Source organism: Callithrix jacchus, chromosome 5 (assembly GCF_049354715.1).
Source record: "Callithrix jacchus isolate 240 chromosome 5, calJac240_pri, whole genome shotgun sequence".
Taxonomy (NCBI): domain Eukaryota; kingdom Metazoa; phylum Chordata; class Mammalia; order Primates; family Cebidae; genus Callithrix; species Callithrix jacchus.
This window is the reverse complement of record NC_133506.1, coordinates 160854381-160880092: the sequence shown is the minus strand read 5'-3', so window position 1 is coordinate 160880092 and position 25712 is coordinate 160854381. Positions and strand designations below refer to the sequence as shown.

Sequence of the window (25712 nt, the reverse complement as noted above, 5' to 3'; positions counted from 1 at the left end):
TTAATTTTCTGAAATACTGAAATAATTCATAATTGAAAAAAACTGAAAAACAAAAATTGGTTACTTTTTATTCTCATACATATTCACTGAATCAAATAATTGATTAATTTTTCCAGTGTTATCAACTGACCACAAAAAAACTAATCACTTTCAACTAGAAATGAATAGAAAACAGCTATTTTGTTTATGTATCATCTGTTGATAGCAAGTTCTGCAGAGTCAAAAACCTTCTTACTAATCTTCTCTTTAGAATAGCATAGTGGCAGAAAGGAACTGAAAATTATTGATTTATATTTTATTTTTTTTAAATATAAACTCATTTTATATTGAATCAGTGAAAAGGAATTGAATTTTGTGGAAACTTTTAAAACAAAGATTGATACAACTTATTTTCATAAAATATTTTGTGAAGCAGACAAAATATCAAAAGAAATTATCTAACCTAAATTTATTAAACATTGAATTTATTAAATATTAGCTGGGCTTATTTTTTTAATGTAGTTTTAAAAGTACCTTTTATGTATTTATGCCAATGGAATTGAGATTGCAACCGTTTTTATCTGAAGAATTCCTTAAGCACTTCATCCTCATATCTGTAACATGAGCATCAGTTCAAAGCTTGATGCATGATTTATTTTCTAGATATTTGAAAACTGAAAGAATTACAGAGAAGAATTTAGAAGATTAGGAAATTCTCAAGTAATATGCATTTCAAAAATAATTTTACTGTAGAAAAATTAATTACAGGTCTCTGTAATAAGAGTTCTACTTCTTTCAAGTGTTTGGTATTTCGTTAACTTGTTTACTTCTGGAATATTTTGAGATGGTCCTCAAAATCCAATTCTATGCTGATTCTTTAGCACAGAAATTTTAGACAGTTATAAGAGTTTAATCAGAAATGAAGATGAACTGTTTCTGATGTTGAGGTAATGAGGAAATTATTCTATTTGTCAAAACTCAATTTACATGCATTTTTCGGAAATTCCCTTTGGATATAAAATGATTTGGCATCAACACCCATGGATAAATAAATAAATTAGCAAAGTGAATAACATCTATATAAAATGTTCACTGTTTAAGCTATTAGTAATTTAATTTTAAAATCACAAGTCTGACAGAACTAATCGTACACAATGTTAAAATTAGAATGATTATAGTTGATTTGAATTTGTTGTTGTCTGGAAGAATGGTTTTGCTTGCAGAAGAGACTATCTGGGGATTTATTTTTGTTTTTAAAAACTAGCATTCAGTTTTATAGTGCTGTAATCTTAAAAAATCAAGACTTTCTTTAGACTTCGGTATTCATTCAGTTAACTCTGTAAGTGTAGCAGATATTAACAATCGCTTTTAACAGCCTTTGAAAAATGTCCAGTTCCAACTCAGCTAAATAAAATACCTTCAAACATTTGAAATTGTTAATAAATTTTATACATTGTTTTCTTTTAAGTACTTTGGATGTCTCAATTAACAAAAGCTTCCTGAGTAATGAATGTGCAAATATAACCAATTAAATGTATAAATAGGCTATACCGTAAATTATCTTAAATATTCCAATACTATTTGGAAATGTAAGGTTTAAAATCACAAGTACAAATTAATTAATCATTTACATTTTGAATGGAAGTACCACAGAGCCCCTCAGTCTTTTTCTTTCACTCTTATAGGTAACACTCCTCCTAACAGGGCTGGTGATTTGAGAACACCCCTGACCCTTAATAGACTGCTGTGCTATCATCCTGAGAAGTCCTATCTGATTCCTTAGTCTGAAGATCCTATCCCATTTCTGTGACAAAGACTGCTTTTTGAGTTAGCTTAACATAACTACCATACTTCTTTTTATGACCTTCCCTGAGTGTAGCTGAATCTTTCTTTGGTTTTTCTAATAACTAAGACCTAATGAAACTAGAGCCTTTCCAATTCCTTTTTTGTTGGTAAAATTAATAAATGCGATGAGTATAATAATTATTTATAAAAGACACCAGGCTGTTCATAATAGTGATAAGTACACTTGAAAAATTTGCAGCAGGATATGTGCTTGCTTTGGTTCAGAAAGCTAGGATAGTGAAGAGTAACCTTTCATTCATTCATTTATTTGCTTATTTTACCAAGGCCAAGGGAGGAGAGGGAAAAATAAGTAGAAAATATCAGCGAGTAATGGGAAAGGAAACAGTTAATGAATCCCTTACAACCTAGGAAAAACATTAGGATTGGCCTCACACCACTTGATGTGTTCCATTCTCCTCATTTGTTGGACAGGCCAATATCTTAGAATGTTCTATATGTAAATATATTTCAACTTCCTTGCTACCTCTGATTATTTGATAGTGCTGCCTGGGTGCTAGATTGAGGATAATGGCGAAGCATGTTCAATATTAGCAGGAAAGAATGCCCGATTAACAAGCAATGCCTGCCAACACTGGTGAAAGGAAGGCATCCGTGCCATATTGGCTATCCTCTGCAGGCTTTGGAGTAAAATGTAGAAATGTTCCCATACACGGCCAATTAAAGTAGTTATGATGTGTTGATATGCAGACTGTATACGCATCAGGTATGCCTGGGAATAGCAAACAAATCTAAGCTTGAAAATAGTCAGTGCCAGTCAGGGTGTTCTGATAGAAAGCAGTGGCGATGCAGCTGCAGGGCCTAATGTTACCAAGCCAGCCTCTAGTCTGTGGGATAGTGGTAAGAGGAAGGCTAAGCAGGGTGCCAAGACAAGGGCTCAGGAAACAGGGCAAAAGTCCAGCTGTTGGACTGGGAGATAAGATGAGGGCTTGGTTTTAAAAGAGGTAATGATCTAAGAACTATAATAAAAGTTCAGAGATGAGCAGCAAAGTCCGACCTGATGCTGAACTGAGGAGTTCCTAGCATAAAGCTATGTAAATTCCTCCGTCATAGTCTAGGCCCAAATGACGCAGGAGGTAAGAGATAGTGTCAGGTATGTTGGCTGGAGTGTTACAGACGCAGGAAACCTGACAGTTCTTTAGGTGCTGCCTCATGCTCTCCAACCTCTCCACTATTAGAGATTATACTCAAGACTATAGGAACCACCACCAAAGATTTAGAGCTGTGAAAAACCTAAATTGTTTAGAAGTGGTACGTTCTTAGTATGTTTATTTGAAACGTTGTATCACATAGTGGTTAGTTTATAGTGGTATAGTTAATCCATGGATACCATGGATTAAAAATCCTATCCTTGGCTCGCTTGGGACTGTAAGTTCTAGCTATAACTGTATTTGTGTGGGTGGGAAACCACGTTTCGTGCTTCAAGCACACGATGCTCACAAACTGTTTAAGAGAAACTGTCACTCAGTAGATTGTTGTTTTGACAACATACACATAGAAGAGATAAGCAGATATATTTAATAGAAGGAAGAACCAAGCTAGATAGTCTTAAATTCATTCAGAAATTTATGTTAGGAAGTAAAGAAAATCTGTTTAATCCATCTCCACTGATTTGAATTTATGATTGCCAACCTAGAACAGCCAAGTATTGTTTCATCTACTTAAGAAACTTTGATAAGCCAGTTAAACAATAAACAAGATTTACGACGTATACTAATTCTACTTAACAAAGCAAATTATTTTAAATTTTATTTTGCAAAATGTTGTACATAAATGAGTACTGCTAGTTACAAGTAAGTTTTACTTATTAAAGGAAATTCCACAAATATATAATTCACACATACTTTAAGTTTATATTTATTCTAATATTTTGTTTGATTTAGATTTACAGATCCAGACGGACCTTCCTTAATTGGTTGTAATTAGTAATGGATGTGTGTGTGTGTGTGTGTGTGTGTGTGTGTGTGTGTGTAAGAATCACAGAAAGATTTGACTTTATCCATTTCCCCCCTCTCTCCCCATTCCCCAGGTTTTTACCCAGTCTTGCTAGGTCAGCATTAGAAAAAAATCTGGCAGATGCCACAATAGAAATAAATACTGATGATAATTTGGAGCCAGAACTGAAGGATTACAAATGTAAGTATTTGATTTGGCTCTTTTTTTAAGTTAAATAATAATTAGCAAACATTTGATGCTATTTATTTTAATTCCAGTTAAAAATGTTTTTGGTTTTCATCTATTTTATGTATTAGCTTGAAGGAATGAATCTGATTTTTTTTTAAGTTTGAAAACGCAAGTTGAATCTTAGAACATTTACGTCATTTCAGTACATGCTAAATACAATTCCCTTCACCTTCAAGAGTCGCAGTTGATGCTAATTAATACTCTGAGAATTCCTGCTGTAAATCAACTTGTCTGATTTTGACAAATGTACTTTTTCCCAATGTATTTCACCAGTGAATCTAGAATGCTGTTTTCTTTGCAGTTTAAATTTTGAGGGTCAGCAATGTTCTATAAGATATGTAGGAGAAGCTTTTCTAGGTTGATACAAACTAAAATACTAATTAGAATATGCACACCCTGTTATTCCTTCCGTATCGTCTTTCGTGATCCTTTTCTTCTGGATACCCGTAAGTATAATTCTGCGTTTCGGGGAAATTTAGTTCTTCATTTAAAAGCTTCCTGTTCTTCAATTAGAACACAATGGAAGATTTTCAATTTTTTTTAATGTATATACCTATTATATCAAAACAGCCAACGTGTGACGACTCTTTAAAAGGGACTATTGTGGCTTTCTTTGTAGCAGATGCTTTTAATCATTGGGGCTGCACTGAGACAAGTATTTGGTATTAAGGAAATAAGATGACTTTTTCAGAGTCAAATTATAAACCCAGCATTCTGAGGGCTCTGAATACAGATATTCAGAGTCAACTCAAAGACTTGGAATAATATGGTAGTCTCATCATATTATTTGAGTGAGTCTATTAAATATCCAAAGAAAGACTCATTCAGACTGCAGGTTTGGTCTTGGTTACTGGCTAGTGTTAGCAGTGCCCATTTCAGCCTCATATAGGAGATAAGGAACCTAAGTGAAGAGACTTTTTACTTAGGATCTGGTTCCACTCATCTATAAGGCCATCTCTCTTGTTAAGAATTCATTTTATTAACTCTCCGTGATCAGAGCTCATGCTCACACAACAACATTCTGATGAGGAACTGGCTTTCCATGCAGGTTCCCTCCGATTAATATGCTGGTGATGGCAACCAGTGTATCATAGCTCATGTGAAAGTTACAGTTGTCATATAACATTTTGCAATTCTGATTTTACATCAGAATATATAGAGAGAAACCCGAATGTATATATTTAATATTCTCCTGAAACTTAGATTTGCCCTCAGTTGTGATGGCAAAATCAGGTTTACAGCTACTGGGCTGAGAACCTTGGCAAATTCCCCACAATAATGATGTTCCGTGGGTTTCTTAGAAGATAGCTAGCCAACTTCCTCCCACGGAAGTGCTCGCATGACTGTTCTCTTAATGCATTTCCCTTTTTGAGCTTGACATTTTAACAATAAGCGGCGGTTGAGTGAATGAACTTGTCCTAAAGCTGTAAATCTACTGAATGGATGTATTCCATAGACTAAACCGTAGATAGCATCAGATGCTGTTTGAATCTGAAATTAGGTGTGTCATCTCAGCATGCAAGTAGATAGTAGATTCACTGCCACATCCCTGCTCTTTCTTTCCCTTTACAGTTTCATGTTGGGTCTATTTCAGAGCCCTAATAGTAGTAAATAAATTGTAAACTCTCAGTGTTACAGTTCATGGTTTTCCTTCGCCATAGAAGTTGGAAATAAAAGGAAAATGGCAAGGATCTAATATTGAAGGGCAAAGTTACTATTAAGATCTACTGTGCTTGTCAAAAGTGTAGCACTCCGCAGTGATTACGCGGGGTGACAATTTAATTATATTTAGCTCAAACTTGTTCACAGTACTCTATGGAAGCAAATGTTGCTTTTCTCCATTTCTTTCAAAAGGCTTAGCACAAAAGTTGCATTCTAATGGAGAAACAAACTGCAATTTTCTTGTTTGAAGTAGAAAAAGTAAGATGGGTGAATTGTTTAAGGCATTGTATATTTGCTTGCTAAAGTATTTCCATAGGCTGGAATGTTACTTGGAATCAAAATATTAAATATACCCCATATGGTAGAAAGAATGTCAGACTACACTAAATTCTATTTTAAACTCTGCTCATTAGCTGGGTGATTTTGAGCAAATTATGTAGTGTATGTTCTTCATATTCTCATTATTCTTTCCTCTTTGAATTACATGAAAATATATGAGAAAAAAATGAGGTGAAGTTTCAGCTTGGGATCTGGCATATTGAAGGGCCTCAATAAATGGTAGTTTCTATCATTGTAATCATTAGTATTACTATTAATTACTATTAATGCTGTTAATATTATTATCGAACTTGGAACATGTCAGTAAACATAAACATGTCATGTATGTTTGGTTACTGTAGGGAATAATATATGTTCCCTGACTTCAAGAGCTTTATTATTTAGTTTTCTGGCTTCAAGGAACTCATAATCTATTCTACGTCAACCTATTTAAAGCAAATAGGGAATAATATAATAATTGTTATTACAAAATAATTGCATAAGACAGAGGTTCCCAATCTAGCTGGGTATGAAAATCACCTGGATAATTATTTCAAAATATAGGCTTCCTGGACCAACCTTGAAAATAGTAATTTAAAAATATTTCTTTATTTTTTTAATGTTTAAATTTTTATTTATTTATTTATTTAGAGGCAGGGTTGCACTCTGTTACCCAGGCTGGAGTACAGTGGTGCAATCATGGCTCACTGTAGCCCCAACCTCCTGGGCTCAAGTAATCCTCCTGCCTCAGCCTCTTGAGTAGCTGGGACTACAGGCATGTGCCATCAGGCCTGGCTAATTTAAAAAAATCTTTTTTATGGACAGGGTTTCTCTATGTTGCTCAGGCTGCTCTTGAACTCCTAGGCTCAAGTGATCCTTCTACCTTGGCCTCCCATGTGCTACTTCACTTGGCTGAAAATAGTAACTTAAGAATTCTGTGGTAGGTTAATTCATCTGTAGTTTTGACTAGAGCTATAGGAGATATCTTAAGGGGTTTTTGAATTGGTTCACACTAAAATATAATATTCAAGATGCTTTGGAGCTTTTGAATTTAAGTGTATTTAACTTATATATGTGTTATAGTGTCTGACCAAACAAGCTTATGAAAGTGGCTTGACTGTATTTTTTTTTAACTTTCTCGCATATATATATATATAAATATTTCTCACATGTATATATACACATACACATATATATAGTTTGCTGTCTACATTGTTTTAAAGAAAATGTGTTATCTTTTGGAACATTTTGTATCTAGGGCGATGGTATTTTATTACCACCCTCAAGCTTATTTCTTTAGATGTTAAATTAATATCCACAGATATTACTGAAGCTGTATTGCATTCTGTGTTGTATGGCTTGGCATCTCTGAGGACAGTGCTATGAATAACGATCTGTCTGGTGTGAAATGTTTAGGTGAAGTAACATCTGGATCTCTGAGGATTGGTGCTGTTAGTGCACCAATCTATAATGCACATGAGAAAATGAAAGTGCCTGACGTACTGTTCTATGACAACGTTCAGGTAAGAATGTGTTCTGGGATAAATCACTTAAGTGTGGTAGTAAACTCCAATTCAAGTGAAATTGACATGTAATTATTTTTGTGATTTCCTAAATTTAATTTAGATAATGCAAAATGAAGTATTGAACATCTTTTATTAAGACATAAAACAGAAAATAAAGACAGAAAACAGATAATTTTTTCCAAAGATACTTAAAAATTAGAGGAATTGTTGCTATGATTAGGGCGATAAATTATAGATATATACATATAATTATATATGTAATTGGATATATGTTTTAAATTAAGGCAAACATTTTAAAATTTAAAACAAAACAGAGCTATCATCTTCTCTTTTACTTGCTTGTTAAAACATTTCAGTAGTTCAGAGGGATATGTCCTATGCATCCTTTTTATCATATTCTTCCTTTTCCTGCAAATTCCTAGTATTTTTCTTTTCTTTCTTTTTTCTTTCTCTTTAAAGGGAGGAAGGCAGAGAATTCCCTCCTTGTAAACTAGCCAATAATTATGGTCCTTCCACTAAGACAAATAAATTTGTATCTAGAAAGCTTTATTGTAGATGTTTACTTTAATAAGAATAGTCTTAGAGAAAATTACCTATAAAAATTTTTTTCTCTTCTAACTTTTGTGTCAAGTGGCTATGTATATTTCTTTTATAGCAAAACACATACTTAAAATTTTCATAATACATTTAAAATTATATTAACTGTATAGGCATCTAGACATATTATTCTTAATAAAAACCTTGATTAAAATTTCTGAAATCTATTGAAACTATAGTTATTTTCTATAGCATAGAAAAGAGCATAACCCCGATTTGATTTTCATTCATTCTATAGCCAATTAAGGTTTTATTTTTCTTCTGTAACATTAATGCTGTTGCACAAATCAGTAGACAAATGAACAGAAAATAAAGTTACTTATAAGATACAAAAGTAGAAAAAAAATCTTGCCTGTCAAAGACAAAATCATGATTATGAGGAAAACATACTATTTCCAAGCAATGCTAGTATTCCATTCTATTCACACAGTGGAGAGGAACAAAGAGACAAAGAAGCCGGAAACTGTTGTAAGTGACTATTTGAAAAACTCCATGGTGGCAAAGATCAAAAAGACTTCACAGGATATAAGAATGTAGGAAATTCAGTAGCAGCAAAGACCATTGTGCCCTTGAATACAATGTCTGTTGCCATGGTGTTTGTGACATGGACATTTAGGACGCAGGGCTGCCCTGAACTTTACACAGTGGCCCTGAGGGACTTTTCATAAGCTGTCTCCAAAACGTCCCTTCCCTTCTTAAAGCATTATGAATTAACCATTAATACTTTTTTTTTTTTTTACCTGCACCCGTTCCACAACAGTAGCTTGATTAAATTTGCTCCCATTGTGTATCTTATTACTTCATCTTTGGAGCAACAGTCAGTGCCTCTTGCAGATTTAGGTGCTCCTGTATCATCTTGTTTATGCCGTGTTGTCTCCTCACCACATTGTGTTGAAATGGACTTTTAAAATGTGTTTTTCGTATCACTAAGGCACAGCTTTATGTTTTCTTTATTTAGTATTTCCAGCAAATAGCAAAGTGCCTAGCGCATAGTAACTGCCAAGTAAATATGTGTTGGATGGATTAATAAAAGAATGAATAAGATTTTGAATGTTTATGATAAAGAGTATTACTTCAGGCCAGGCGTGGTGGTTCATGCCTATAATCCTAGGACTTTGGAAGGCCAAGGTGGATGGATCATGAGGTCAAGAGGTCGAGACCATCGTGGCCAACATAGTGAAACCCTGTCTGTACTAAAAATACAAAAATTAGCTACTTGGGAGGCTGAGGCAGGAGAATCACTTGAACGCTGGAGGTTGAAGTGATGAAGGCACCACTGCACTCCAGCCTGGAGACAGAGCGAGGGTCCATCTCAAAAAAAAAAAAAAATGTTTTACTTCATTAAATCTTTCATTAAAGAATATTACACTTGCAGCAGTAAGGAGGAGAAGTTGGAGGAAAGAGAAATTAATAGCCTCTTAATAAGCCTAAGGAGTTTAAGATGAGTAAGAATTTAAAAATCCCCACTATGAGTCTGGTCTTGTCCTAAGGTACTGGGATACAGAGATTAAAATACACATACAAATATATGCAGCTCTAGGGCTCAAGCTGTTCATAATCTGCAAATAAGTACACACAGTTACTACACAGTGTAGTGGAAGTATGTGCAGGTTACTTATGGTAGCCTTAATGGGGTTGATTGGCCCAGATTGGAATGCTTATAGAAAATTGGTCAACCAGACCCAACTAGGAGAGTCTCTCAGGCAGAAAGACTAGCATTAGCAGAGACTTAGTTATATGAGAGAGTAGCTCATTTAGGGAACTACGCTGGTAAGAAGCTGAGGTTGCAAGTGGAAGAGGGTCAAGAGAAGAGGCTGGTGAATTAGGAAAGAGGGAGATCTCAGTTTTGCTAATTAAGGAATTTGGATTCTATTTAGAAAATGAGGAAGTTATTGAAAGATTTTAAGCACATTTATACTTTGACTAACTTTGCTTTTACTCTTAAGTATTGTTTAGGAGTTGGAACCAAGGCAAAGAGAAACTAGTTAGGTGGTTATTGCAGTAGTCCAGGTGAAAATGAAGGATCTGAACTAAAGAGGTGACAGTGGGGACAGAGTGGAGAGGACACATTGCAGGGCTATTTAAGAGATCAAGTCAGTGGAACTTTGTGTAGATGAAAGGCGGAGTTTCTTCCTCAGGGAGCACCGTGTTGTGGAAAAGTAAACAGAAGAGTAAGTAGAACATTATTCTAAATCATGCTGGGATTGGAAAGACAGTATAGAAGGAGAGTGATAGGAGATGAGGCTGAGACTAGATAAAAAATGTAAGGAATGACCTTTGCTCCTGAAGTATTAGAAGTCATTTAAGGAATTTTGAGAAATAAGGTGACAAAATTTCGAACAAAGAAGTGTCAGCACTGTAAGAACACATTGGCTCAAGGGGAGACTGAAGTTAAGAAGCTAATTAGCTGATATAAATCTAGGCCGGAGATCATAAAAACCTCAATCAAAACTGTAGGGATGGAAAAGAAAGTATAGATACAGTTGATTTTTGGTAGTTTAACAACTCAGATGCTGTTTAGTTGGATCTTGATAAGAGAGGAGTAAGGTGGGCGGGGTGCTGATGATAGGAGTTTGGTCAGCTGGAAGGAAATGATGCCATTAAATGGAGAAAAAGCTACAGGATAAAGAATGAAGCTCAGGAGAAAGTAGTAAGTTGAGTTTTAGATGTGTTGAATTGAGGTGACTGGGGAATAATAAAATGGTTTGATCACTCCGAAATACAGGGCTGTAGTTACGAAGGAAAGTTTTGCTGTCGAAGATTAGTGTAGAGTTGGTGACTGAAGCCATGCGATAGATGAGAGATTTAAGGAGAGCAGGGTCAGAGGTAGGTCTTTGAACACTGATACGTGGGTATCCAGCTCTGCACACAGCCCTCCCTCAACCCTCAGGTGGGTGCAAGTAGTCACAACCTGCCCAATACCATGACTGCAAAGGGAAGCATGTAAGAAGGTAGAAAGAAGACAAATGAAGGAACTGTGGGGAAAATCAATATTTAAGGAATTGCTATAACAAGATCCAGCTCAGAAAACTACAGGGAGAGATTGTTAGAGAGATAGGAAGGAAGCAGGGGAAATGGAAAACTGGGAAGGAAACTTCTAGGAAGTTGTCTGCAGAACTAAGTGGGTCAAAAGGCTGAGAGAATTATGTTGGTAGTGACTTTAGCCTTAGCTAAGGTTTGTTGATTTGAATAATTTAGATGAATGAGGGTGTGAAGTAGGAGGACATGAGAATTGTAAAGAAGAACACAAACATAGTTTGGATTATTTTTCAATATTTACATTACTTTTTTCTTTACTTGGCTATTTAGGTACTTACACCAACTTTTCAATGTAGATTAGCGTATTTGTTATTGAAAGAACTTAGTGTTTTCTGGAATTGGCACTGACTTTTCATCTTAGTGAAAAGGAAGAGGTCTCCATACTATATTGCCACCAGAACTCAGCTTAAAATGATGTTCTAGGACTCGGTTTTAATGGATAACCATTTATTTTTGTTTGCTGAACATAGTCTCTGCTTATACTTATTGTCCCAGCATAACTATTAATAGTGTCTCTTTTTTTTTTTTTTGAGACAGAGTTTCATTCTTGTTACCCAGGCTGGAGTGCAATGGTGCGATCTCGGCTCACCGCAGCCTCTGCCTCCTGGGTTCAGGCAATTCTCCTGCCTCAGCCTCCTGAGTAGCTGGGATTACAGGCACGCGCCACCACCCCCAGCTAATTTTTTGTATTTTTAGTAGAGACGGGGTTTCACCAAATTGACCAGGACGGTCTCAATCTCTTGACCTCGTGATCCACCCACCTCGGCCTCCCAAGGTGCTGGGATTACAGGCTTGAGCCACCGCGCCCGGCCAATAGTGTCTCTTTTTATTCTTAAAGAATATGCCTTATATCCATGTAAAACTGTTTAAGAATAGACAGTTAATGGATATACTCACCTCACTTCAAGCCTTGTTAAAACTCTAGCTCCATGGTGTATCTGAAATAATTTTTGAAAATAAAAATCACCAAAATAAACATCAGGGAATACTCATTTGTTGCTGAAGGAAATGAAACGCTTTCTCAGGTTTTCTTCTAAGAAAGAAACTCTGAAAGAAAATACTATTAAATTTGACAAGTAAAAAGAAAAATTTGTGTGTATATGTATAGTTTATCTGTAAATATAAAATATATTTATATTTTGATATCTATACACTATATATAATTTATTAGTATATATGAAGCACCATAAATGAAATTTTAAAAAGAAAAGCAAGTAACATACTAGAAAAATATCTGCAGCACGTATTAGATGCAAAAGCTTAATTTGCCTTTTTACGAATAGGGAACTTCAATAGCTTTAGTACTTATGAATCTGCTATTGATTTGATACAGAAAACCAGGAGACAGAGAAAGTGATAGGAGTGTTCATTGTGCTAGGGTGTAGCTCTCTTCCCAGCCCCAAAGAACCCTCATGACCTACTTACAGGTGTCCTATTTTTCAAGATGCAAAAGAGCAATGTAATTTCCTCTGTGGCTGTTGTAAGCAACCTTAACCTTGTTCTTTTATTATATTGTGTCATAATTCAAATTAAAAAGTATGGAAGGTAAATAGTATATTTTTAATTCAGAAGGTATCCATAGCTTTAAAAGTAATGGTTCAGAACAAGTCGATATAAAATATTCCCTGGAAATGTGCAGTTATTTTAGGAAGTCTTTGTATATTTACATAGCAAGTGTCAATTTAAATATTATATGAAATTATAAGCCAACTCTACATAGTATAATAGGTAAAAAAATATCTGAGTTGAATTATAAAAACTCCAAAATATTGGTCAGTTGCTTAGTCTTGCTCAGGTGGACTATTTCAGGTTTTCAATATCAGTGACCTAAATGGTTATGTAATTTACTTATAAACACAGAATTAATTTTGTGTTAAATCACATCACTTGATTATTATTTATTATAATAGATATTTATATTCTATAAAGATATCTCACCTTGATTCTACAAAACACAGTTAACCTCTAGTTCCTTTTTCTCTAGCACATGCTAGTGATGGAAGACATGCTGAAAGACTTTCTCCTTGGAGAGCACTTACTGTTGGTTGGCAACCAGGTGAGTTATGGCTAAAATCTAGGTACTAATGAAAAGATGATAGTAGCAATTTAAAGCAGAAAGTTTCTTCTTGTTGGGATCAGTTTTTCCCTGTTAAATGACTGGTTTAATTAAATGATGGAAATCTGCTACCCTCTAAACTTCAAAATTACCTCATCACCCTCCGTTCTATCTCTCACCAAATTCTGTTCATTCTGTCTTATAGTTATCTACTCTTGTCCCCATCTGTCACTCTAGCCCCAGTGATCTTCACCTGTCACCTGGATTGCAGCAATACTTTCCTGTGATAGCTCCATCCCCACTGTATGCCCATTTTTATTTACTGTCCATTCTGTAGTGTCTGTAGTCAGATTGATACTTGTAAAACTAAAATCTAATTGAGTCTCTCTTTTGGCTGAAATTGGTCCCCCATTGCTGTTAGGTACAGTCTGTCTTCCGTATGGTATACAGTCCTACAGGATTCACCCTCTGCCCACCCCTCTTGTCCTAAGCCATGGCCCCTTCTTTCTGTCACTGTGTTGGCTTGAGGCACTCTGCAGTTTCTTATCTGTTCAGGTATTTATCTCTGCTCAGGTCCCCGGCACATGTTCCTCCTTCCGCAGGGAGAACTTCCTGTCTTCTTCCCATACATCCTCCCTTCAACTCGTGGAAGGGAGGCCTTCCCTTGTCCCTGGATGAATAGGCTTTTCCTGCTTCTACTCCCTTTTATCTCTCTTTTATCATACTAGTCATACCATATGACTGCCTTTGCAACTTGTCTATATGTCCCTTGAGAGCAGATATGTTTTTCTTATTCATCTCTGTCCTCAGCTCCTAGCATGGAACCTGTTACATAGTAGATACTCAATGTATGTTTACGGAGGAACGGATGGAAATTGTAGGTTTACAGGGCCTGATAATTTTCCTCAATTGAATTTTCAGGCTCACAATGAACAGCACTTTTGGTTTTTTAAATTGGTCTTAAATTAAGGGTAACAAGGTTTCTAAAGTTTGGTTTCTATTTTTTTTTCTTTTTGTACTTATTAAAATAATATATACTCTTTATATATTTAGCTCCTCAAACTTACCATTTTAAAATACTGATTTAAAATAAAAAATAAATAATGGGCCAGTTAAGTGGTTTACTGATTTGAGTGCATAGGCTTGGAAGTTAGATGACTAGAGGCTCAACAGCAACTCTTCCACATGTGTTTGTATGACTTTGGGCAAATTGCTTACCTTACAAGGCTCAGTTTTCTTATGTCTAACCTGGGAATAAAAATAGTATGGTCTTTTTGGGCAAATGTAATGTAAGGATGTCAGGAGATAATGTGTGGGAAGTACTTCACATAGTACTCTGTTCGTCAGCTAATACTTGTGTATCACTGTATAGTGTAAAAGTAATACTCACTTTTGAATATTACTTTTAAAAACGAAAAATGTGGCCAGGCACAGTGGCTCAAGCCTGTAACCCCAGCACTTTGGGAGGCCGAGGTGGGTGGATCACGAGGTCAAGAGATCGAGACCATCCTCGTCAACATGGTGAAACCCCGTCTCTACTAAAAATACAAAAAATTAGCTGGGCATGGTGGCGTGTGCCTGTAATCCCAGCTACTCAGGAGGCTGAGGCAGGAGAATTGCCTGAACCCAGGAGGCGGAGGTTGCGGTGAGCCAAGATCGCGCCATTGCACTCCAGCCTGGGCAACAAAAGCGAAACTCCCGTCACAAAAAAAAAAAAGAAAAAAAAAGAATAGACCAAGACTACACAGAACTGGGGCATGAGGAATTTTTCTAAGGTGCAGGCTTTCAAAAGGAAGGTCCCTAGAATTAAAGGTATGGTGTCCAAATGGTTTTGAAATATCTCCCATCGTATTGCTATCCTCAGGGTTTGGTGGGTTGGGTGCAGTTGGTTTCTTGGCAAAGGTAGCACTTACAATGGAGCAGGTAATAGATTAGAGTTTCAGGAGGGGCTTCTAGGTTAAAAGGCTGAAGTGAATGCCTAGCCAATAACCAGAGAGACAGAAAGCACTGTCTAACTTGTGAAGAGCCATGCAGAGTGAAGTGTGAAATAGAACAGAGGTTTACTTCTGCTTTATGATGAGTGAAACAGCGACTGTTAAAGTTTTCTGGAATTGTCCTAGAGTGCTATACACACCTTGGCATAAATCTAATATGCTGTCTCTCATCTGTTTCCAGTGCTAACGAAAGGAACAAGGCATTAGAGCAAAGGGCAGTGGGATGGAGGGAAGAGCAGTTACAACTCCATAGGTAGATAATTGTGTTTTGGGGCTCCCCCAGGAGGACATTTCTCCAGGTTCTTGGTCTATGACTCTCTCAAGAATGGGAGAGGAGACCACAGCCGTGAGCTCATAAATACCAGACTCAAAAAGTGTTTGCAGAAAAGTGATTTATTTAGGTAGAGAAAGAGAAAAGGAAGCTTCCATGAGACAGACGGGGGGGGGGGGAGAGAGCGAGAGAGAGAGAGAGAGAGAGAGAGACTGTGTGTGTGTGTGTGTGTGTGAGAGAGAGAGAGAGAGAGAGAGAGAGAGGAAACCCCAGAGGGGAAATCCAGGAAAGAGAAAGAGAGCTTCCACCAAGGGAGTGTTCATGGAAAGGGGTCCAAACATGGAGTCCCAAGGGGGTGTGGAAGAAGGGGACTTTTAACCTGGGAGGAAACCCCACCTTCTCCAAGACCCCTGGCCAATAAAAGGAGTTCCTTAGAACTTCCGCTGGAATGATTGACTTTTGACCCTTCCCCATGCGCAAGAAAATTAAAACAGAGACTGTTAAATCTCCGGGATGGAGAGAGATGGAAGAGGGGCATGGCACTGGGAAGTTCTTGCCCTTAAAACTACTCCCCCTTGTGGGCCTGTAAAGAGAACACATTCCCTCAGTTGGACTCCAGCATCTGGTAAGGATGGGCAAGTGTACCAGTTTTCAGTGCTGTCTAGGACTGGTTCAGGATTCAGACAGATAGAGCCTGCAAGTTGAAGATCCTCAGGAAGAGCAAGGCAGGAGCCATGGGGTGGCACAGACTTTTCCTTATCTATCGGTTCTATCACAAACACCATCTGTGGTCAGCAGATCAGCGCCTTGCCTTCTTGTACCCCTCTCCTGCCACTCTCCACTTGGGAGAAAATAAATTACAAAGAGAGATTATATTTAGTGCAAGTTGCTCTGTTTAGCTGGCCCTTTTCATAATAAAAGAGTTTTCTGTTCTTTCATTATAAACCTCCAAGACCATCAGTGTTATATCATAGTAGCAATGTTGAAGGAACATTTATATTTTGTACATAAATTCTGTTACTTGTGTTCATTATATTATATAGTGAAAAAGTCTAGCTCTCTTAGACTGTCATTTGATGTCCTCCATGGTCTAATCCTGCTCTGCTTTCAGCCTGGTGTCTGATTTCTCCCCATAAACTCTTGTCCTCTGATAAATTAAATACTCTGTTTCCCAAACGTACCTTCTTATCAGTGTTATATTTCAACCTCTGTTCTTTGCCAGCACACCCTCTTCTTTCCTTTATCTTTGCCTGTTCACATTTTCTTAACCTCAGAGTGGAAATGTGGCATCATAGAAAAGGAGTAAGCTGGGAACCCAAAGATCTACCTTCTTTTTCAGATTCTTTAACTCTCTGTGATAGTTCAGTAAATTGTTATTGAGTAAATTGATATCTGTGATATCAACTGATATGTGATGCTGAGTAAATAGTCATTCCTTCTAATTCAGGCCTTTTCCTTTTTCTTATCTGTAAAATTATAGGGTTGGAATGGATATTTTCTAGGATCTCTCTGGCTGTAATATTCTACAGTATACTTCTTTAATAAAGTCCTTGTGAACACTATGGCTTGAAGGCATGACTTCACTCTCTGAACTGTGATAGGAGGTTACTTACAGATTTCTTTTGGGCTCCAGATAGATTTATGCATTTACCTACCATCTCTATGAAAGAGAGAGAAAGAGTCTTCATTATTTTTATGTCCTCTCTGATGTCTTGCATACAGTAGACATTCAACAAATACTTGCTGAATTAATTACTAGATTTTAGAGGACTATCTGAAATAAATTCCTGGCTGGGTGTGGTACTCATCCCAGCACTTTGGGAGGCAAAGGTGAGCGGATCACTTGAGGCCAGGAGTTCGAGACCAGCCTGGCCAAAATGGCAAAATCCTGTCTCTACTAAAAGAAAAAACAAAGGGTGGAGTGGCACGCACTTGTAGTCCCAGGTACTCAGGAGGCTGAGACAGGAGAATCATGAACCTGGGAGGTGGAGGCCACTGTGAGCCAAGATCACGCCACTACACTCCAGCCTGGAAGACAGAGCAAGACTCCGTTTCAAAAAAAATAAAAATAAAAATAAAATAAAATAAATTAAATATATAAATAAATTTCTAATGAGTAGACAAAATTATTTAGAAGTAACATGAATTTAAAATTTGGGTTTAGTTGAATTGTTTTCAGGGGGTTATAAGACAAATTGAAATTTCTTTTTCTCTCAGCTTGCAACTGTTTAAGTGAGGGAGACAAATGAATTAGATAAAATCTACCTCTCAAGAGAGTAAAGTTAAGTAGCCCATTCAACTGGATATAGTTCCATGATGACAGGATCAGAGACTGCCAATGTTATCACTAAGACAGAATAATGAAATGCTAATTATTTTTAAATTTCTAGTAACAAAGTACTGATTAGTATTTAGCTAATTAAATTATATACAACTCTGCTTGTGCTTGCATTTACAAGGTCAGGGGTGGAAATTGGATCAAGGTGGCTGGTTAAAAATCTAAATAGAACTTTTTGAATCCGTTAGCCAACTTCAATTACTTTCTAATGTGTTTTCATAAGGTAACATCTATGCTAAGATCTGAGCGAGATTCTATGGTTAGACTATTGGCTGCTTCCACTTGGTGGGTATGAGGGAGTACAGAGCCACCTGTAGTATTCCTTGGCAAATGCAGTGAACACAGAGCCGGGCTTTGCTAAGGACTGGTATGGAGTTTATATGTTCTCTTTCTCTGTGCTGTCCTGAGGTGCTGATCATCTAGGAGAGTTACTTATTTGGGAATATGTATTTTTGCAGTTATAGCAACTCGGGTCCTTCTTCAGTAGCTTTAAAAATGCTGCTGGGCCTGGTGGCTCACACCTGTAATCCCAGCACTTTGGGAGGCCGAGGTGGGCGATCACCTAAGGTCGGCAGCTCCCTATGAAAATGCCTATTTTAATCACATGATTTATTTTGAAAGTAAATGAATGACTTGTAGCAATTGATCAGGCTCCTTTCCTTCTCCTTCTAAAACATTGTCTATAGATAGATCCAGTCTACACAGCCTTCTCTTTGCAAACTAGAAACTGGCTGACTCTACTAAAGAAATGTTTCATCACTTGATATTATACCTAGAGATGTTTGGGAAGACTGCTGTGTTACCAGTGGCAACTTTTACAATGAGGAAATTAAAGAGAATGGGTGCTGATTTAGAGGTATCTCAAGGTTTATCATCTTTATTAAACTCGATCTTACCTTTTTCTTGCAGATATTATCTTTTCCAAGAATCTATGATATTAGAAAATATTTTATATCTGTTGGGAAACTAAAAACAGTCCCACAAGCACCACTTGTCATAGCAAAATAAAGTAGCTTTCCCCCTGTTTACAATAATATTGATTTTTAAAAATTCTTTCTATTTTCTGGGTCAGATTTTATGACACAGCACATAGTCTCTCTAGTAAGTGCAGCAGAATTGCTGCCTTTCTGCCAAGTGGGATAGGGCACCCTGAAATTATACAGGTTTGAGGGTCATTTAGAGTATAATGCTGCATATTATAAAACCACTTTAATATGCTATAACATGCATTATTTTCTACCTACTATAATTATAACATCATATGTATGTTTTATATTAGTAGGAGTTTCATGCTGTGCTTTTTTTAAGTCATAGTATGACTTTGTATTTAACAAGAAGAGAGATGGCTACATATTTTCTAGCCAATGATGCTTTTTCTATGCCAGCTGGAGCTCAAGAATAAGTTTCCTACCTTCCTCACCTTCCCATACCTGCTTTTCTTTTGATGTGTAGTGTCATATTCAATTTGATATACAAAATATTGATTGTGAAAATTTGGGGCTATAGAATCAGCCTTATAATTATCATATTTCTTTTTGTTTAAAAAAGTCCTTGTTGGGTGCAGTGGCTCATGCCTATAATCCTAGCATTTTGGGAGGCTAAGGCGGGTGTATTACTTGAGTCTAGGAGTTTGAGACCAGTGCGGGCAATATGGGAAAACCCCATCTCTACAAAAAATACAAAAATTAGCCAGGTGTGATGGCATGCACCTGTAGTCCCAGCTACTTGGGATACTTAGGCAGAAGGATTGCTTGAGCGTGGGAGGCAGAGGTTGCAATGAGCTGAGATCACATCATCGCACTCCAGCCTGGGTGACAGAGCAAGACCCTGTCTCAAAAATAAAAATTAAAAAAAAAAAAAAAAAAAAAAAAGTCCCGAAAGAAAATGTGGTGAAGGAGGAAGATCCAAGATGGCCCTTTAGGAGCAGCTCAGGATTGCAGCTCCCAGTAAAAGTGCAGAGGGTGAGTGGACGCCACATTTCCAGATGGATTTTTATTGCCCACAGACCAGGAGATTCCCAGGTGGAGGAGACCCACGAGTCGCCAGCGCGGCTGTTTTGGCCAGCTTGGCTGTTTTGCCAGCGCCCCAGCATGGAGGCTCTCCGTACAAAATACACTGATTTGGTTGCCTTTTTAAGCTGGCAATTGGAGCTCCAAGAAGGCAGATTCGTCCATTCATCTGATTAAACACAGGTCTGAAACAGGGAGACAGGCCAGGAGCTTCCTGGGCAGCGCCATTGTTTCAGCCAGTGCAGTGGGTCACCACAAAGGAAATCACACAGATCCCAGCACCCTTTCAGCAGGTGACTGGAACACCTGGGAGAGAGTCAACTGTTCAACTTAAAAAAAAAAAAAGCCTCTGAGGCAGGGAGCCAGGTGATTACGCTCGGCGGATCCCACCCCCACAAAAAAAAAAAAAACAAAAAAAACAGCAGTTGGAAATGCTTGGGGTTGAGAGTTTCACAACAAGCACAGCTGAACCCAGAACAGCCCAGCTCTGTGGGGGAGAGGCATCCGCCATTACCAAGGCAATCCACCCCTACCGAGGTAGTCCGCCACTGCTGAGGCACCCTGCAATAACAGAGAGTCTGCCATTACAGAGAAGGGCCAACATTGCCAAGGCAGTTCTAACCACACCCATGTAAACAGGACTGCAGGGAAGTTCACAGGGCAGCAGGGTGGAGCCCACAGCAGCTCAGCAAAGCGTCTGCAGGCAAACAGTGACTAGGCTGCCTCCTTGCTGGGCAGGGCAGCACTGAAAAAAAAAAAGGCAGCAGCCCAACGGATACCTATAAATAAAGCCCTAACTCCCCGGGACAGAACACCTGGGGAACAAAAAGGGGGTTTATGAGTTCTGCTGCAGCAGACTTAAACGTACCTGCCTAGCAGCTCTGAATGAACAACGGAGCTCATAGCTCAGCACTTAAGCTCCTATAAAGAACAGACAGACTGTCTCCTCAAGCAGCTCCCTGACGCCTATATCCAAAGAGTCACCTCACAAAGGACGGATAAGACTGACATTTGGTGGACATTATTCTGGGACAAAGATAGCAGAAGAAGAAACTGGTAGCAACCCTTACTTTTCTGTAGCTGCTACAGGTGATCCCCAGGCAAGCAGGGCCTGGAGTGGATCTCAGCAGTCCTACAGCAGAGGGGCCAGACTGTTAGAAGGAAAACTAAGAAACAGAAATAACTTCATCATCAACAATCTGAACGTCCACTCAGAGACCCAATCTGAAAATCAGCAACTACACAGACGACAGGTGGATAAATCCACAAAGACGGGAAGAAACCAGCACAAAAAGGAGGAGGACACCTGAAACCAGAACAGCTCTCCTCCTACAAGGGATCACAACTCCTCACCAACAAGGGAACAAAGCTGGACGGAGAATGAGTGTGATGAAATGACAGAATCAGACTTCAGAAGGTGGGTAATGAGAAACTTCTGTGAGCTAAAAGAACATGTTCTGACTCAATGCAAAGAAACTAAGAACCTTGAAAAAAGATTTGATGAAATGATAACAAGAATGGACAACTTAGAGAAGAATATGAGTGAATTGATGGAGCTGAAAAATACAAAGTGAGAACTTCACGAAGCATGCACAAGTTTCAACAGCTGAATTGACCAAGCAGAAGAAAGGATATCAGAGGTTGAAGATCAACTCAATGAAATAAAATGAGAAGGCAAGATTAGAGAAAAAAAGCGCAAAAAGGAATGAACAAAGTCTCCAAGAAATGTAGGACTATGTGAAGAGACTTAATCTACATTTGATAGGCGTACCTGAATGTGACGAAGAGAATGAATCCAAGCTGGAAAATACTCTTCAGTATATTATCCAGAAAAACTTCCCCCACCTAGCAAGGCAGGCCAATATTCAAGTTCAGGAAATACAGAGAACACCACAAAGATATTCCGCAAGAAGAGCAACCCCATGGCACATAATCGTCAGATTTGCCAGGGTTGAAATGAAGGAGAAAATGCTAAGGGCAGCCAGAGAGAAAGGTTGGGTTACCCACAAAGGGAAGCCCATCAGACTCACAGCAGATCTCTTGGCAGAAACCCTACAAGCCAGAAGAGAGTGGGGGCCAATAGTCAACATCCTTAAAGAAAAGAACTTTCAACCCAGAATTTCATATCCAGCCAAACTAAGCTTCGTAAGTGAAGGAAAAATAAAATCCTTTGCGAACAAGCAAGTACTCAGAGATTTTGTCACCACCAGGCCTGCTTTACAAGAGCTCCTGAAAGAGGCACTACACATAGAAAGGAACAACAGTACCAGCCACTCCAAAAACATACCAAATGGTAAAGAGCATCAACAAAATGAAGAATCTGCATCAACTAACGGGAAAAGCAGCCAGCTTGCATCAAAATGGCAGTATCAAATTCACACATAACAATATTAACCCTAAATGTAAATGGACTAAATGCACCAATCGAAAGACACAGACTGGCAAACTAGATAAAAAGCCAAAACCCATCAGTGTGTTGTATCCAGGAAACCCATCTCACATGCAAGGATACACAAAGGCTCAAAATAAAGGGATGGAGGAAGATTTACCAAACAAATGGAGAGCAAAAAAAAGCTGGAGTTGCAATTCTCGTCTCTGATAAAATAGACTTTAAAGCAACAAAGATCAAAAGAGACAAAGAAGGATATTACATAATGGTAAAAGGATTGATACAACAAGAAGAGCTAATGATCCTAAATATATATGGACCCAATGCAGGAGCACCCAGATATATAAGGCAAGTTCTTAATAACTTACAAAGAGACTTAGACTCCCACACAATAATAATGGGAGACGTTAACACTCCAGTCAATATTAGGCAGATCAACCAGACAGAAAATTAACAAGGATATCCAGGACTTCAACACAGACTTGGAACAAGCAAACCTGATAGACATTTACAGAACTCTCCATCCCAAATCCACAGAATATACATTCTCCTCAGCACCACATCACACCTACTCTAAAATTGACCACATAATGGAAGTAAATCACTCCTCAGCAAATGCAAAAGAACGGAAATCACAACAAACAGTCTCTCAGACCACAGTACAATCAAGTTAGAACTCAGAATTCAGAAACTAACTCAGAACCACACAGCTTCATGGAAACTGAACAACTGGCTCTTGAATGTTGACTGGATAAACAATGAAATGAAGGCAGAAATAAAGAAGTTCTTCGAAACCAATGAGAACGAAGACACAACATACCAGAATCTCTGGGACACATTTAAAGCAGTCTCAGCGGAAAATATATAGCAATAAGTGCCCACATGAGAAGAAAGGAGAGATCCAAAATTGACACCCTATCATCAAAATTGAAAGAGCTAGAGGAGCAAGATCAAAAAAAAAACTCAAAACCTAGCAGAAGACAGGAAAGAACTAATAAGATCAGAGCAGAACTGAAGGAGATAGAGACACGAAAAACCCTTCAAAAAAATAATAAATACAGGATCTGATATTTTGAAAAGATCAACAAAATAGACCACTAGCCAGATTAATAAAAAATAAAAGAGAGAATAACCAAATAGATGCAATAAAAAACAATAAAGGGGAAATCACCACAGATTCCACAGAAATTCAAACCATCATCAGAGAATATTACAAACAACTCTATGCACATAAACTAGTAAACCTGGAAGAAATGGATAAATTCCTGGACACTCGCGTCCTCCCAAGCCTAAACCAGGAAGAAGTCGAAACCATGAATAGACCAATAACAAGATCTGAAGTCGAGGCAGCTATTAAGAGCCTACCACACAAAAAAAGCCCGGGTTCAGATGGGTTCACAGCCGAATTCTACCAGACACACAAAGAGGAACTGTTATTATTCCTTCTGAAACTATTCCAAATAATCCAAAAAGAGAAAATTCTTCCCAAATTATTTTATGAGACCAACATCATTCTGATACCAAAACCCAGCAGAGACCCAACAGGAAAAGAAAACTTCAGGCCAATCTCCATGATGAACACAGATGCAAAAATCTTCAATAAAATACTGGCAAACTGAGTGCAAAAGCACATCAAATAGCTTATTCACCATGATCAAGTAGGATTCATCCCGGGGATGCAAGGCTGGTTCAAGATACACAAGTCTATAAACATAATTCACCACAATAACACAACAAAAAACAAAAACCACATGATTATCTCAATTGATGCAGAGAAGGCCTTTGACAAAATTCAACAGCCCTTTATGCTAAAAACCCTCAATAAACTCGGTATTGACAGAACATATCTCAAAATAATAAAAGCTATTTATGACAGAACAACAGCCAATATCATACTGAATGGGCAAAAACTGGAAGCATTCCCTTTGAAATCCGGCACTAGACTAGGATGCCCTCTCTCACCATTCCTTTTCAATATAGTACTGGAAGTTCTAGCCAGAGCAATCAGGCAAGAAAAAGAAATAAAGAGTATTCAGATAGGAAAGAAGGAAGCCAAATTGTCTCTATTGGCAGACTGCATGATAGTAAACTCTTGAAACTGATAAGCAACTTCAGCAAAGTCTCAGGATACAAAATCAATGTGCAAAAATCACAAGCATTCCTCTACACCAATAACAGACTTAAAGAGAGTCAAATCAAGAACAAACTGCCATTCACAATTGCTACAAAGAGAATAAAATACCTTGGAATACAACTAACAAGGACCGTAAGGGACCTCTTCAAGGAGAACTACAAACCACTGCTCAATGAAATAAGAGAGGACACAAACAGATGGAGAAACACTCCATGTTCATGGTTAGGAAGAATCAATATTGTGAAAATGGCCATACTGCCCAAAGTAAATTACAGATTCAGTGCTATCCCCATCAAGCTACCAATGAAATTCTTCACAGAACTGGAAAAAACCACCTTAAACTCTATATGGAATGAAAAGAGAGCCCACATAGCCAAGTCAATTCTAAGTAAAAAAAAACACAGCATGAGGCATCACACTACCTGACCTCAAACTATACTACAAGGCTACAGTAATCAAAACAGCATGGTACTGGTACCAAAACAGAGATATAGACCAATGGAACAGAACAGAGGCATCAGAGGCAACACAACATACCTACAACCATACAATCTTTGATAAACCTGACAAAAACGAGCAATGGGGAAAGGATTCCCTGTTTAATAAATGGTGTTGGGAAAACTGGCTAGCCATGTGCAGAAAGCAGAAACTGGACCCCTTTCTGACACCTTTCACTAAAATTAACTCCAGATGGATTAAAGACTGAAACATAAGACTTAACATCATAAAACCCCTAGAAGAAAATCTAGGCAAAACCATTCAGGACATAGGCGTACGCAAGGACTTCATGACCAAAAACACCAAAAGCATTGGCAACAAAAGCCAAAATAGACAATGGGACCTAATCAAACCCCACAGCTTCTGCATGGCAAAAAAAACAGTCATTATAGTGAATCGGCAACCAACAGAATGGAAAACGTTTTTGCAGTTTACCCATCTGACAAAGGGCTGATATCCAGAATTTACAAAGAACTAAAACAGATTTACAAGAAAAAAACAAGCCCATTTGAAAGTGGGCAAAGGATATGAACAGACACTTTACAAAAGAAGACATACATGAGGCCACCAAACATATGAAAAAATGCTCATCATCACTGGTCATTAGAGAAATGCATATCAAAACTACATTGAGATATCGCATGCGAGTTAGAATGGTGATCATTAAAAAATCTGGAGACAGCAGATGCTGGAGAGGATGTGGAGAAATAGGAACACTTTTACACTGCTGGTGGGAGTGTAAATTAGTTCAACCATGTGGAAGACAGTGTGGCAATTCCTCAAGGACCTAGAAATAGAAATTCCATTTGACCCAGCAATCCCATTACTGGGTATATATCCAAAGGACTATAAATC

The 25712-nt window shown here is 37.7% G+C and overlaps 1 protein-coding gene across 12 annotated transcripts in view; it reads left to right on the top strand.

Moving 5' to 3' along the window:
• The window catches only part of VWA8 (von Willebrand factor A domain containing 8), a 422827-nt gene that overhangs the window by 183587 nt on the left and 213528 nt on the right, over positions 1-25712 (top strand). For all 12 annotated transcript variants that reach the window (XM_078375339.1, XM_054256828.2, XM_035303407.3 and 9 more), the window contains 3 exons: positions 3872-3978; positions 7423-7529; positions 13153-13224. In XM_078375339.1, coding sequence (XP_078231465.1) covers positions 3872-3978; positions 7423-7529; positions 13153-13224 — 286 coding nt within the window. The remainder of the gene's footprint in view (positions 1-3871; positions 3979-7422; positions 7530-13152; positions 13225-25712) is intronic.